General features: G+C 37.1%; 1 protein-coding gene across 2 annotated transcripts in view; it reads left to right on the top strand.

Annotated features, from left to right (window-relative positions):
- DNAAF5 (dynein axonemal assembly factor 5) overlaps positions 1–15,256 on the top strand; it is a 29,197-nt gene that overhangs the window by 7,377 nt on the left and 6,564 nt on the right. For both annotated transcript variants that reach the window (XM_054843461.1, XM_054843460.1), the window contains exons 6-9: positions 2,180–2,392; positions 4,539–4,682; positions 9,288–9,456; positions 12,030–12,177. In XM_054843461.1, coding sequence (XP_054699436.1) covers positions 2,180–2,392; positions 4,539–4,682; positions 9,288–9,456; positions 12,030–12,177 — 674 coding nt within the window. The remainder of the gene's footprint in view (positions 1–2,179; positions 2,393–4,538; positions 4,683–9,287; positions 9,457–12,029; positions 12,178–15,256) is intronic.

Below are 15,256 nucleotides of genomic sequence, written 5' to 3'. Positions count from 1 at the left end.
TACTTATTGGACACAAGTAGACCAACTAATGTCAGAAAAGTTGATTTCCTAAATCAGGCTTTTCTTTAAGTTCCTGCTATCAGTTGAGCTATATAGACCATGAAATCCATTTCTGAAATGATCCTTTTTCTTTGTATTTTTTCTTTGTATTTTTTTCCCTGCAATTTCTTATTCTTTAGTCTTTCTTAGTACTAATCATTGTTTCTCTCCCTTAATTTTTCCTGAATTGTTCCACCTCTTCCCCCAACTCTTACTCTGTTATCCCCTTCTACCTATTCCACCCCTTCCACCTCTCCTTTCAGAACCAGCACCTGACCGTTAACCACACTGCCTTACAGTGAGATTGAGCTTGTAAACTAAGCCAGTCACACACTGATCAATAGTAGAGAGAAGTAAACCTGGAATACTGTCAGAAATCATCTTGTTATTTCAACCAGGGGAATAAGGGCCTTAGGAAATCAGTGCCCCAGGATTGAAGCAAGAGATGTGCCACTGTGGGGATGCAGCTTTTCAAGTTCCTTAGTGCTTGTATAAAATATGTAAGAAAACTTAAATAATTAGAAGAATAAACCCACGTAGCCCTGCTGTCCTGGTCAAATTTGCTATCTAGTGCTTGTTGCTATAAATATAAATTCAAAAGTATGTGTTCAAGGAGCACGTAGTTTTCCCTTTCCTTTCTCTGACCATATCTGTGTGTCTCAAAATTCCACCACTAATGTTCTCGCAGGTGCTTTCAAGACATTTATTCCCAATTAGGAAATGGTTTCTCTATTTAATTTTACTCTTCCTTGTGCCAAAACTTAAGATTCAGCAATTTTTCTTTGTGAATGCCTTTTATCTCCTTAGTGATGCTGCTTCCCAGGGTACTGTGATTATCTCCTCTATCGTTTGTCACTGTAGAACCCATTTCAGAGCAGCCACCAACTTGGACAATGTGCATGTCTTTCTCCAGGCTAATAACACCAAATGAGATGTGTAAAAGTAAGAGACCAGGTGGTCTCTTATCCTTTTTTTTTTTCTTTTTTTTTCTTTTTCCCCTGTTAAAATGAGTAGATAAATGGATCCATACAAATGTATCAATTAGTATTTTTGAACTGTTTCATTGTATTGTCCTTTTCCAGTTTTCAGAGCGCTAAGTCTTTTTCTTTCTCTATGGCATATATGGAAGAGGACAGAGTTTGCACCTGCATAGAGTATGTTATAACTGTTTTAAGTCTTCACCCTTGTGAAAAGAAACAGCTATGTATAGTCCAGATTTAAACTATAGAATTCATGGCTACATGCTTCCATTGAGACTAAAAAACTAGGATAATTCAAGTATTAATTAGGTGCATTTAAAATCCATGGTTAAATCACTAGACTAAAAATTATATACAAAGGGAAACAAGTTTTTATGTTTGGGGAAATAAGCCAACGATTAAATAAAGGGGTTAGGAAGAATTGTTCCTGTCGCACAGGTAGTGGCACAGTAGTTGGCTATATATTTATTCATGCATCTGATTGTAAATATTGGCCATCAGTCAGGGAGTAAGTGCTGTGTGATGGTATTTCATGTGGAATACAACTTATCAATATGTGTGCAAGGCAGAGATGGGATCAAAGGGCGCAAGTATCATGGGGAATACGTAGTAATTTAAGCCTTTTTGGTTAAAGAAGAGATTGAAAGCAGTGGATGGTTCCCCCATGGCAGTGCTTCCACACTAAACCAGATCTGGAATACCACTGTCAAAATATAGTACAATAACAAAAAAATTCCTCTTCCAGGGTTTTATTGTTGTTGCTTTTAATAGGCGGGTGGTGATTGCCTTGAGAGCATTCCTCAGAACAGTATTTGGAGGACAGAATGCTAACCACTAAATCTGCAACATCTGGTTATTCTAAGCTAGAGACTTTATTACACTGAAAGCTGTACACTTCATTTCTGTGCATTACTTTCTCATGGAAGTTTGTCTGATGCTGAGAAGAGTGCTTGCATGCCTTATTATGTGCTTACTGAACACATGTCAAGAAAATTTCTTCATGCATATATTCATTACTGAGCGAGTGGAAAAGGCCTACAAGGCAACTGCTGAAGCATTTAACAGAACAGCTGGAATCATAAAAAACAAAAGCCCATGATATGTTGAATGGTTTTTGTGTTCTCAGGAAAATCCTCAAGTTATTCCTGTTCTTTTTCCAGTGTGTTAAAGCAGCAGAATTGATTGGAACCTTTGTCAGTCCTAAGGTGTCATTGCGATTAATCACATCAGCCTTTGCGAAGACACCCAAGCCATCCTGTATAATGGTTCTAACTGCAGTGATTCGAGGTAGCCCGAAAGAGATCTTACAGCCTCATTTGACCGATCTTGGCAACACACTGTCACAAGCTGGAGTTTGTCAACGATCTGAAGAGGTAAGGATAGCTGGAAAATAGACAACAGACTACAGTTGTAGACCAGTGGTTCTCCAACTTATTTTTTCCCTTGTTCTCCCTAAATGTTCCCATTCCTATCCCTCCCTTGCACACCTACACCACCCTATCTCGGGACATAGTTGTGGATGTGTCTGAGACAGAACAGGAGCTTCCCTATCCTCCCTGGGTCATGTCATGGTCTCCTGGTCAAACCTGCTGATCCCAAAAACTTGGTAGCAGTCCATCCTCTCAGCAAGTGTGGGTTCATGTTGGAGAACTGCTGTAAAGGGCTTCAGGTGGTGGGAGGAAAATGAAAAGGCATGACGAGGAGAGAAGAAGCTGTTTAGTATGTACTGTACTAGTAGAGTACTACCATGGCTGATCCAGAGGCAGAATTTAACCCATGTTTTGAAATGTCGTGTGTTCACAATCCAAACAAGATCATATGTTTCAATCCTTATCAGTAAAAATGACTGAAAACTTTTCACAGTCTACTGTAATTGGCATGTCAGGTTTCCCAAGAAAGATTCCCCTCTTAATATCATCTTATTTTTGTTTTGTATTGTTATAGTTTTCTATTTGAAAAGGAAGGTACCAGTACTCTTACACGTACATCTAAGAGCATGCTTTGTAAACTGTTGTGCCTGGGTGCTTCTCTTTAAGTGAGAATCTAGGAGGAAGACCTTTATAAATTAGAAATTTACCCACAAGTGTACCCTTAACTAATGGCTGAGTCTGAAGACCATTTTCATTTTAGCATTTGAAGAATATTCATCAATTGCTATATAAGGAGGTGAGAGATTATCTTCAATGTGGAATGGAGATTTTTAACTTCCAGAATTTTTTTTTTTCTTTTCAATTGCTTGGATCTGGAAATGGATCTGTTAGAGATGCACAAGAACAATCCCAACAATTTCCCCCACAGATGAAATCCCAGCTTTCATTCCACCAAAAGTTCGTTAGGTCTCTGTTCTTAAGATGACCAAAAAAGGGCCAGTGCTGTGCCTTCAGAAAACTGACTTCATGTCAGATGCAGACTTCCCTTTAAAACAGTTATTCATGTGTGTAGCCTGAACCTAGCGTAATTGTCTTTTTGAGCCAATGTAAGATATACGTTTGAAGTTCTTCCCTCATTAGGTTTCTTCCCTAATGGAATACGTACCAGTGATGCAGGAATTAATCTCCATGAAGCCTGTGATGATTAGGAACTTGTATAACTGGGAGCACTATCACCTGATTGTTCAAATAACAATTCCCTGAAGCATATCTGCAAAATTGCTAGGAGGTCTTAAGCTTACCACTTCCATTTGGCATTAGATACAGTAGATACATTCATCTGCAGCTGAAGCATTCGGTGGAATTATTCTAGTCTTTGGTCTTGGAAAACAATCTTTCTCTAATTTAGACAGCAAATGCTGCATAGACACTGTTTAGTGAAGGATTGACCATGTCTATGAAATTAATAACATTTATAGCTAACCTATTCCTAGATTTGATTTAATTTTTGGAAGTAAATTTGTAACAATGGCCTCTTCTGTTCATTGAATGTAATCTGACAGCTTCATGGAATATCTGTTACACTCTACCATAGAAGTTAGTGCAAGCTAACTGACAACAATATTGACTTCAACTGTTATCAGTTGGATCAAGATAACATGATTACATCACATCAAAAGAGATAAATTGGCTCAGATAAAAGCAGACACCTAGGTTTTCTTAGTTTATGTATTTAACCGTTATTGTTCCATTCAAAATAGTCAAACATGGAATAATATTTTAGAGTTGTAACAAATGTGTTATTAATTAACCAATTGCACTGCAGAATGAAAAAGTACTATTGGTAATAATTCCAAAATGCTTTTATGTTTTTATTCACAGTGGAGCCATTGTGTGATTAAGAGCGGGCTCGTTTATTTTGTTAACAGGGCAAGGTAAATACAAACAGTGTGGGAGGGAGGTTATATTGTATTCTATAAAAAGTAGAATGTAGGTAGTTGAAAGAACTAACATGAAATTATCACTATGTTACCAATTTAGGGGATTATACAGTGCTCAGACTTTATTATTGTCTTTTCCCATATCTCTCCCTTAAAAGAATGTTATATTTTCTAACAAAACATAATGTATGCTTTTATTTAAAAAATAGGTCTTTTATATGGAGCAGTTGCTTTGTTGCGTACAAGCATTGATTGAAGTATGCCAGGAAGACTGCAAAGAAATCAGCTTGGAGCTAATGAAAGTTTTGGTGACAATAATGGCAGTACCGTGTTCTCAGCACCTTAAAGAAAAGGTAAACTAGGGGCTGGTTTAATATTTTGTGGTGTTTCTGATTTTTACTATTGATAAAACACTTTGTCTAAATAGAACCATAATTATTTGTCTTTCTGTTAGGTTTAAACCATAGAAATCCTTAACTAAGAGCTCATCCACAAAGAGTGGTAGAGTTGGAAATGAGTTGGTCTTGCATGACCTTGACTGTACCCTCTGTCTGTCTCCTCACCTTTTTCCATAGCTGAACCTACTTTGGGTTTAGTCTATTTGAAACACATAAAGGCAACTTCTCCAGAAGAATAAATCATTAAAATCTTATTTGTAAGAGCAAAGAACTTGTACAATACTACCAGTTTTGTTTGGGGATTGCTTATTTTTCATCTGTACATGTGTGTATATAGCAATCTGTTTTAAAAATTACATAGAAATATAATAGTTAAACATTTAGATATACATGTAACTTCAAATTAATCAGATTCAATCTATTGGAATGAAAGAAGCATGAGGGAATACTTGGATTCTGTGTTTAGTCATAACTGTTCTGCAAAGATCTATCCCTATGGCACTGTTCTGATGGTTAGCTGGTATTTAGAAGTCACTGTGGAGGCTGAAAGATCTGTGAATGTTGTCATCTGTCAGTCAAAATATTGATATTTTTGCTTTGACAGATCACAGTTCATAGTTGTTAGGTGCTACATCTATTTCCAGACAACAGTTTGAAGATCTCAGTTTAATGTTGAATCCTGCAAATCCACAGGGCTGTAGTTAAGACTAGCAGCAACAAAGTGTCTTGTAGGTTATTTCTTTTATGGAACTGGAAGACAGGGTAGTACTAGGGTTAGGGTGGGACTAAAGTTGAGGTTAGTTAGTTGAAGTCTAGGGCAATGGTGGTGCCAGAAGAGCTGAATCTACTGTTGGATCTTGCAAACACGGTAAGACTAGAACATACACTGATGTTTCTAAGACAATATTGTCTCCTACATAAGTGTGATCTGCAGAAACCTGGTTAATATCTGAGTTTATCTGACATAACGGGAAAGGATGTTACTCAGGTAAGAAACTTTAGGAGTTGTTGGCCTTGTTGCTACGTCTTGTAAGGCTTGTTCACTGGCTGTGGGCTTTACCAGTGGGGAGTAATGGCTTTACTTGGGTGGATAGTAATCACTGGGCTATGGTTTAGGTAAAGTTTTGGTACAGGAGGTGTGCAAGAGTTTCAGCTTGTCACTGGATTCTGCAAAGCCTTGGGCATGCTGTGAGTGCTGGTTAAATTGTCGATGCTTAGTTTTTAGGTGGATATAAGTCACTGTTAATTGTTAATGTTAGGTTATACACAGGAGCAGACAAGTGGCCAGGAAAAACCTCAAAGGTATTTTCTGTCTTTTAAAGAACAATTCACCTATAGATCAAGAGCACTACTAGCCTTTAAAAAGTGATAGTTTCACAATCTTCTTTTTTCCTTTAGACAAAGATCAGACCGATTTTACAGTAGTTAATCTTTTTACCTCCCCACCAGAATCAAAAGTTTAAATGTAGCAGGAATGCTTTAAAATCAAGGGCATCTGTAGATGCCCTGATAATAAATGAGCTTTTTTGGCTAAACATTCTCTCATCTCCTTATTTCTCTCTTCCTCTTTCTTCCCCAAGGTAAATATCAAATAAATCAGCAGCCATCCTCACGTACTACAATTGTGACCTATCCAAGTTGTCTTTTTTCAAATGTGCGCTTTAAATGAGATGGCTATTCTGCTTCCTTTTCCCTTGCTCCTAGGCATGGTATTCCAAAGGCCTGTGTAGCATCAGGATTTATGGCCCCATAGCTGACAGGCTGCCTCCAAGGAGGCACATGCTTAGAAAGCTATTCCAAAAGAAGTAAAATAGAGCAAAGCTTGAAACAGATATTGAAGAGACTTTGCAGGTCAAAGAGGTATAGCATGAAGATCTGTCTTGTGGAGAGCCAGTGTGAGAGTGGGATTTTTGGGGGGTTTGTTCTGTTGTTGGTTTGGTTTGGGGTTTTTGTTTTGTTTTGTTTTTTAAACTAGCAGTCTGTCCAGGTAAGCCTCGGACAGATGGTATGTTTTGCAGTAATTTGTCTGTTTAGCCCTACAGTGATCTATAAAGTCAGCAATGTCCATTTAAACCCTTACAAATTCATACTCCTACAAAGAAAGCAGTTTCATGGAGATAAAGCCTGATTTTCATATACAGAAAAGTTAATCTTCCAAGATTATTTAAAGTTTAAGCTATTTGTGCAATTACGGATGACTTTTAAAGTTGACAGTACTTTGGATGAGAATCCTTTTTCTCATTAGCCTTTCTCTCAGCTAGGCAGATAGAAAATCTGGCAATGAGATTACATAATTGCAATATTTGAATTTGTCACAAAGACAAATATGGCTTGATCTTATTTTTTCCCCTAGTTACTGACTATTCCAGAACTTCAGAGTGAGCTGTACAACTTGCAGAAGGCAAGAATTCCCTGTTAAAATAGCTTAATACTGTCTAAAACAAATGTATTACATCTAGCTTTGAGTAAAAATTTGTTGTGCGGAAAAGAAGTCTGTATTCAGGCTCAAAAGATTTTGTGTATAAACATGAATTATTTAAAAATTTGCATTATAGAATTTCAATTCAGGTTCTAATATAAGGTGACAGAAGATCACAGAGACTTCAAAGACCGCAAGTTGATGGGACCTGATTGTGAGTGTTGCTGCTCCTCCTACTTGCTTGATTTTTGGTCCCTTTGCTTTGTGTTCATCAGTGTTTCTGGTTGCTCAGGGCTAAAGAAAAAGATCAAGACCACCAACTGAGCACTCGGGTATGGTTTACAGCCCCAAATAGACTGAACCCGTATCAGTTGTTAGAGTCTGTTAAGCATGTATTGAGCTTGTCAGCGATTTAGCTGGTGACCTAAAGATAAGATTTTGTTTCATTACCAGTGGCCTGTGCTATCTTGGTGGTTCTTTCAGCACATGTTGATTATTAGCATGAAAATAATGTATCATTAAACTTGTTAACTTTCAAATATAGGAAAGAAACTCACCCTTGCTTTTTTTTTTAACTGTGAGACACTTCTTAATGGGAAGATATTCATCAGTCTATTGGCATATTTAATTTATTCTCTTTTTTTTTTTAAATTGCACTCTTGAAACTACTTAAAGAGTTCAAATTGCCTGTGAACTATGTATTATTTTGTGTATCTTCCATTCAATGGAAAAAACATTGCAGATTGTGGTGGGAATTAATAATGGGGAACAGTTTCTGTCATGTAAAATGTTCCAATTAATTTACAGCTAAATTAATATTTTACATATAAGTTATTCTGAGTTGTTTTGACTGGCTGGCAGAATCCTTCCAGAAAGGAGAAATCTATTGTGCTTGAGGCAGGGAAACCTGCTTTAAAAGTAACCTTTGTCCTTGGGAAATCCTGAGTTGATTTTATTTTCTTTTCTAGAAATCTCATTTATGTTCTCCACATCTGGTACTTCCATAATATCATCTTTGTCTGGCAGGTGATCAGTCTGTAAATTCTGAAGGTCCTAAACATGTTTCAGCTAACTTGTGTGGTTGAGTTCAGCTTCAAAATATTAAAAATATGACTACAATTTGTAGTTCTACTGAACCACTTAGAGTCAAATTATGTCCCTCATAGCACTGCACTAGATCTTTCCCTGCTAGACCTGGCCATGCTGATGACATGTTATTTCTCGGTAGGGTTTCTAACGGTGTCTTGCTCCCCATTCTTGATTCACTGTCCACTGAAATCGCTAAGACGTTAGGTGTTGCTTTCAGCATGCTTTTAATCTCTTCCTTAACGAAGTTTTGTACCTCTGATAGGAGTCTTCAGGAACTGTAAAAGCAAATTTTCCTTTGCTTTGAAATACATGTGCTACAAGTGATTAAGAAACTCTATATGCTTCCTTGCCCAGCATCATCACATCTGGAATTAATTTAATAGTTGTTCTTACATGTTTTATTTGTACATGTTTTATTTGCCTGTCTCGTGGAATACTCTAAATGTAAATCTGAAGAAGGTATTTCAAATGTAACAGTGAATTTTGGTACTTCTAAGAAACAAAAGTTGAGAATTTCAAAATGAACCTGCCCAGCTACTGTAAAGAGAGAGCATCTTGCATAATTAAAATTGGGGAGGGGGGGAGGAAGGAGAGGGGAGAGGGGAAGTACCATGTCTTCTCTGAGCTGCAACAGCAACAGGTTTTGGAAGCTGCTAGATGGGATTGTGAGAAACTCCCTCTGCATTAATGTTTTAAAGCATTCTTAAATTAAGGAGAAAAATCACTCCATCTTTATACTAGTAACAGCTTTTTTATGATGTGGTTAGTTTTTGGATAGGTTTTCACATGAATTAGGGATTCTTTCATTTTGCTGTTACATTGCTGTGTTCATTATGATTTCATTTCAAAATCAGGACTGATGTTTCCCTTTTATTTAAGATTAATGGATGTAGTGTAGGCAGACATTAAATAGCAGTCTTGATTGTCCAAGTAGAAACTATGGAAATCTTCTTGTGTCCCTTCTGTTCTTATAGTATAATGATGAGTTTTAAAAGTGGGGGGTTTTACCATTGTTTCAGTTAAGATAAAGTATCCTGTCTCTGTTTTAACAGGTAGAGGAAACTCTGTCTTCATTAGCTGAGGTGCAGCAGTTGGATAGTTTTCTTTATCTCTACAAACAGCACATAATTCACCTTATGGAATGGGTTTCAGTATCATGTGATTGTTGGACATGCTATTCTCCAGAAATACTACAGTTGGATGTCATCGCAACTCATTCAGGTATGACTTACTTAGTAGTTCTAAAAAAAAAAATAAGGTAATAATCTCCATAACCTGCAGACACATTGCATTTTATAATGAATAGTGTAATACTCAGAAACTTCACAAGAATATGATGGAAAGCAAAACCGAAAATGTTGAAGCAGCTCAAATTCTGAAACACTCTTTGGCTGCAAGGAGCATGCTAAAAGCATTTAGGTAAAAGTTCACTATCAGGTAAAGGATTATAGGGAGACGAACTCATGTAGTTCATGTGTCAAAAAAATTCTCTATTTTTTCCATCTATTCACTAGGCCCATAAAAGATATTATCTTTCTGTACCAACGTTTTCTCCCTTATGTTCTTCAACACATTGCTGTGTCTAGATTAGTGAAACACTTTGGCATAGGTTTCACCTAACTTCAGATCTGCACAGTGAACATTCCTCTGACGCAGCTCTTCAGGTTGCATCTACAGGCAAGGGATGCAGTGACAGGCAGTGCGTTTCACCTGGACACTCATTTCTAAGATGGTTAAAATGGAAAGTCCTGTTTGTTTGGGGTTTTCCCTTCTGTTAGTTAAAAAGGGGATGTAGACAGCTACTTCAGCTACAGGCAAAGTATTGTTATTGCTACTGCGGATAGTTAAATGTGGACAGGTATGTTTTAAGGGATTGTATCTTCTGCATTTAATCCTTAAATCTCAAAAAAAGCATCAACAAACCAATGTGAATCACCCACTTGCTGGTTTGTGCAGCAACCAGCATAAGCAGGTTTTTTTTCATTTGTGGAAATAACAAAAAGGGGGTTTTTGGTGCAAGATCTGAGGGGCCAACTTTTCTGTATATCTGCACTTTCATTTCCATGACTGAGGGACTTGTAGACAGTTCTGTGTTTCCCTTAATGCTAAATAAATCATCAAATGTCTGGGCAAATATTTTTGGCTTGCACCCAGCACTGGTAATATGCTATTGTCTGTGTTTTGTGTCTGACAGCAGCTCCTAGAGCTTTTTTTTTTTTCTTTTCTTTCTTTTTATTCCCACACACAATGTTGTTTTTAATCAATTTAATCAGGTTTACTCATTTCAAATTTCTCAGTTTTTCCTGATTTTGAGGAACGTATGCTTAAGCTGAAATTAGCAATGTGGTTTATTTTGTTTATTTTCCATCTGTTGAATTTGCTGTTATCAGTTTGGTATAATAGTAGTATCTTTTTAAAGTCTCAGAACTCACATGAAGCAATGTATTTTGAATAAATGCTGTGAAAATAAAGACCTATTTGTTGGCACAGAAATTTAGCAAACTGCAGTTCAACACCCTGTATTGCTTCAGTCTAGACAGTGAACATTTGGGGGGGTTGTTATTATTTTAAACATAAAATTTCCAGATATTATTAAAAGCTGTTGAACTTGTTTTGGAATATTGAATACTTCAATCTGTCTGTTCCATGTGTGAGGAATATTCTTGTCATCAGAAATGCCAGTGTTGTATCTCCCTCTGGGAGGATTTTGTGAGTGACTGGTGTTGAATGGAATGTGCATCACAAGGATGCAAAGCTGAAGAAGTTCCTAGAGGAACGTAGTTTATTGCAAACACAGAGCAGAAAGAGCATTCTACAGCAAGAACCTTGCAGAATAAAGCATGTGTATAGTCAAAATATATACTCTTCCTCTTTAAAACCATGCAGATGTTAATCATTATCAAGGAGAAAGGCACAAACTTCCTTCTGTCTGGGGAAAATAATTTCTTCAAATGTTGGGATAACAGCTTAGTGGTTTGTTTGTTTATTGATTAGTGGTGAAACGGCATTCATCTTAGGATGTGAAAATGTTAACAAACTAGAGAATGAGTTTGGAAAATAATTTTATTTCAAATAGCTTCTAAAATTCATTGTATTCTTGTAAAATGCAAATAAGCATTATGTAAACATGGAGAAAGAATACTGCTGCAAGAATTCTATTAACCAAGCTTTGAGGTTGACCTTTCAAATGTGCCTTCCCAGTGCCTCTGGGAGTCAGACATCTTGTCCTTGAATGCTGCATGTGTTAAGACTTGAACGAAGCAAAAAGCGTAGTTAATGCTGCTGTTTGGAGTGCTGTCATGGTCATACCAGATTCAGTATAATTTTTCATTAAGTTCAATAAACCCAAAACTTTGTGCATAGCCTCCAGCTTTCAGAGCGACATAGCAAACAGCATTAATCCCCCGTAAATGCATTAGTCCACCCAAAATGTCATCGTGTACTGCTGGTCCCAGCAACTAGCGGATGTCACTGATATGTCCATGCTACGTAATGTCATGTAGAACAGCAATACAAGCCGGCTAAATGTGATGTGGGGTGAACCAGTCTTGAGGGAGTGCCATGCTGCCACGGCTAACGCCGTGGGTACCTCAGCCCGCAGAGAGTTAGCTTGGGTATTTGTACACCGCCTAATAGGATGTAACACAGATACATCAACAGCTGCCATGCAAGAGTGGAACGTTAAGCGCTACTTTAATACCAGGCATATTACAAATTTTAATGCACTCACATATTGAACACCTAAATAGAACTTATTAGTACTCTGAAATACGTCTTACATGTTTGTTTTCTAGGTCCTGTCATAGGTGAAGCTCTAAATAGCTTTATTCTCATTCTTAAGACATGTCTTCAGCCAAACAAAGATCCCCAGATGCGGTTAAAACTTTTCACTGTTTTATCACAGTTGCTCCAGAAGGCAAGTGAAACCGTCAATTCTCAGGGGTAAGTAGAGTTCTAATTTCACACAGCTATTTGAATACTACAGTGGCATTAAAAAATAATGACCATGGTAGCTATTTAACCCCTACAATTGTGTCCATCTTAGCATGTCTGGAAGAAGACTTTCCCACCGTCTTCTACAGCATATTTTTCTTGCTGTATTTTTTAACAATGCTTGGAAGGGCAGAGGGCAATAATTTAAAAAAAAAAAAAAGACATAAATTGAAGTCTGGACTTCCTCCACTGTAGTCTTCCTACCTCTGCCACTATGAAGAATTACAATGGATGTCATGCAGATCTGGATAGTTTTCAAAAAATAAAGAGCTATAGTTGAAAAGAATACATGTTTGCAAGCTAAAATGGGGATTCTTAGGAAAGTAATATGGGGGGGTAGTTGGTTTTTGTTTTTTTCTTTTTTTTTTTCTCCCAGCTAACTCCTAAATCCTTAAACTTTGCCTGTAGTCATTGTAATGAAACAATAAAACACCTCAAAAAGTGGTCATTTAAAAATGCCCGTGATATAGCATGGTGTTTAGAAAGCATTAAACTAGATGTTTGATAAGGAGTTGTTATTACTCTCGGTGACTGAAGATGAAAGTCTCCTGTTGCTTGGCACTATTTATGCGTTGCAAATACAATCTAACTAACTTAACGATGCTTATAAAACCCCTCCGTTTATAATAATGCCAACAGTGGGGCTCTTTTGTCATTATTAATTTAGCCTTACTAATAGTGCAAACACTTCTGCAAAGTTATCCTGAATACGTAAACCATATCTGCTCTGCTTTTCCCAGTGTCTGCTGCATTTAGTATGTAAATGTATTCTGATGCATACTCTCTTCATTTTTAACTCTTTAAAAAAACCAACCACAGGAGGCATTCTTCCTAAAAGTACTTTGATAGCAATGGTCATTTATGCTTAAAAATTTTTTTTCGTGATTCTAATGAGTGAATTGGCACTCAGTGGACATTCTGGTATGTTGAACGTTCATTCAGGTTCCACGAGGCCATGTTAGTATGAATGTAGATGGATTTTTACTGGGTTTAGATATATTTAGTATATTCATGGCCTGTATCCTATAAGGGGGGGGAGGAGGAGGAGCCCTGTTGTTCCCATTCAGTGGGGGATTCCAGGTAAGCAGCAGAATCTCTGCTAATGCATCCCCTAATAGATGTGGAGCTAGTGCTTAAGATGGAATATAATGAGCTGTCCATTTTTAACTGAAAGCTTTTATGCCAAGTGTGGTGTTACCTGTTTCATATTTTTAGGATTCAATGTTAAAATTCCTATTCATATGAAAAATCTCTTTATAGGCGGTGGATTACTTGTTTAAATAATCATGTAACTGAGTAGTAGTTACAAGATCAACGTAGATATGCAAGAATCATCCTGAAAGAAAGAAAAGCACTTTGAAAACTATTTTAAGTGTTCCAGAATCTACTTGTTGTAAGCTAATCTGTTAGATCTGTATCATCTAACTGAGAATGCGAAGATCATGGAGCCAAGAAATGTCAACTCGTGTTCTCTGATGACCTGAACACAACAATGCTTATTAAGTGTGTAAAAACATATCTTTGTCTAAAAATAGGATCCTATCTATTTTCTTTTATGGCCTAGTTTTACTGTTCTTTATTTATTGCAGAATACGTTATTAGCTCCTGTTCATCTACCATACAATCACGTTTATTATTTTCTACATTTGTTTTTAAAACATTAAATATGTTCATTCTTTCAAGGTATTTAATCAAATTCAGATCTGCTCAACAAGTTAGTCTCAGTGGCATTTCTTCTCTGTACATTTTTGATTATCTGGTCTCCTGCTCTTCCTCCTCAGAAACAGCATTACAGATTACAGCAGAATAGAATTTGAAGAACAGAGTTAAATTCTCTGTTCTGCCTCTCATTGCGATCTACAGAAAATCATTTAGGCTACATCTGAGCAGTATGCAGGTACATTGCATGGCGTGCAATAGAGTCCTGACCCATAGTGTTCCTGAGGATGGTGGCTAGGAAGTAGGAAGGACTTCTCCATTAATACACAGGCTTCTTCTTTCTCCGTTTCTCACCTGTACAGTAGGATTGGTGGCACTTCTCTATCCGAAAGTCCCTGAAGTGCTCAGGTAAGTATATTAAATTTGGTCATGTAGGTACTGCTGGCAGAGAGAGATGGCCAATGCAGGACCATATGAGAACATCATCAAAGAGTAAACTTTTCTTTTCGCAGTAGTCAAAGTAAATAGGATGAATAACAAAATCTTTCATCTGCAACCCAGTCGTTTGTATAAATAGTGGAGCTAAAGAGGGGAAGAAGAAAACCAACCCTATGAGCTGTCAGCTTCGCTAGGATTCCCAGGAAAGGGAAATCACCAGTGTGGAAAAAATAGAAGAATGTGTTTCAAAGCAATACTCTCAGCGAATATAGCCACACATCACACCAGCTCTCCACAGCCAGCAACGATAGCTCAGGGCGGTGTGAGGGAATGGCCTTTTGTCACGATTAGCTACATCCAATGAGGTTAATAGACCTGTTTTACAGACAACACCCCTGGCTAAGGGTGGCCCATTCTAACTCACGATGAGGCTTTCGGTCTTCTGAGAACAAGAGCAATGCAATGAATTTTACCAGTAGGTTTATCTTCAGAAACTAAAAAGCAGTAGAGGGAGCTAAATGACTCTTTGCAGTCTTGATCCTACTTACTCTTGTCACAGCAAATGCTTTAATGTACGAAGTAACATGTAAAGTTTTTGTGTTTGAAGAGTTGTTTGCAAAACATTCTTGGAGGTTTTGATTTTTAAAAGAAAATCTAATTTTGTTTTGAATTACCTGGATTTAGGGTGTTAAGTTTGGAAAAAACAAAAACACACACACACAGGGAAAACCCCAAACACAACAATCCACAATAAATGTGTTTATATATAAATATAAAGCCAAATGCAGCAGTCCCATAAAAGCAGAGAAGGAGGCAATCCAGAAAGAAAATTTATAAGAAATAAACAACATGGAATGAAAGTTTAAGTATATAAGCCCATAAGATGGGGGTAGCAAATTTAATGTAAACCCAAGGTCTGCTTTTTATATCT

Source organism: Grus americana, chromosome 15 (assembly GCF_028858705.1).
Source record: "Grus americana isolate bGruAme1 chromosome 15, bGruAme1.mat, whole genome shotgun sequence".
Classification (NCBI taxonomy): Eukaryota; Metazoa; Chordata; class Aves; order Gruiformes; family Gruidae; genus Grus; species Grus americana.
This window is presented reverse-complemented; position numbering and strand designations above follow the sequence as displayed.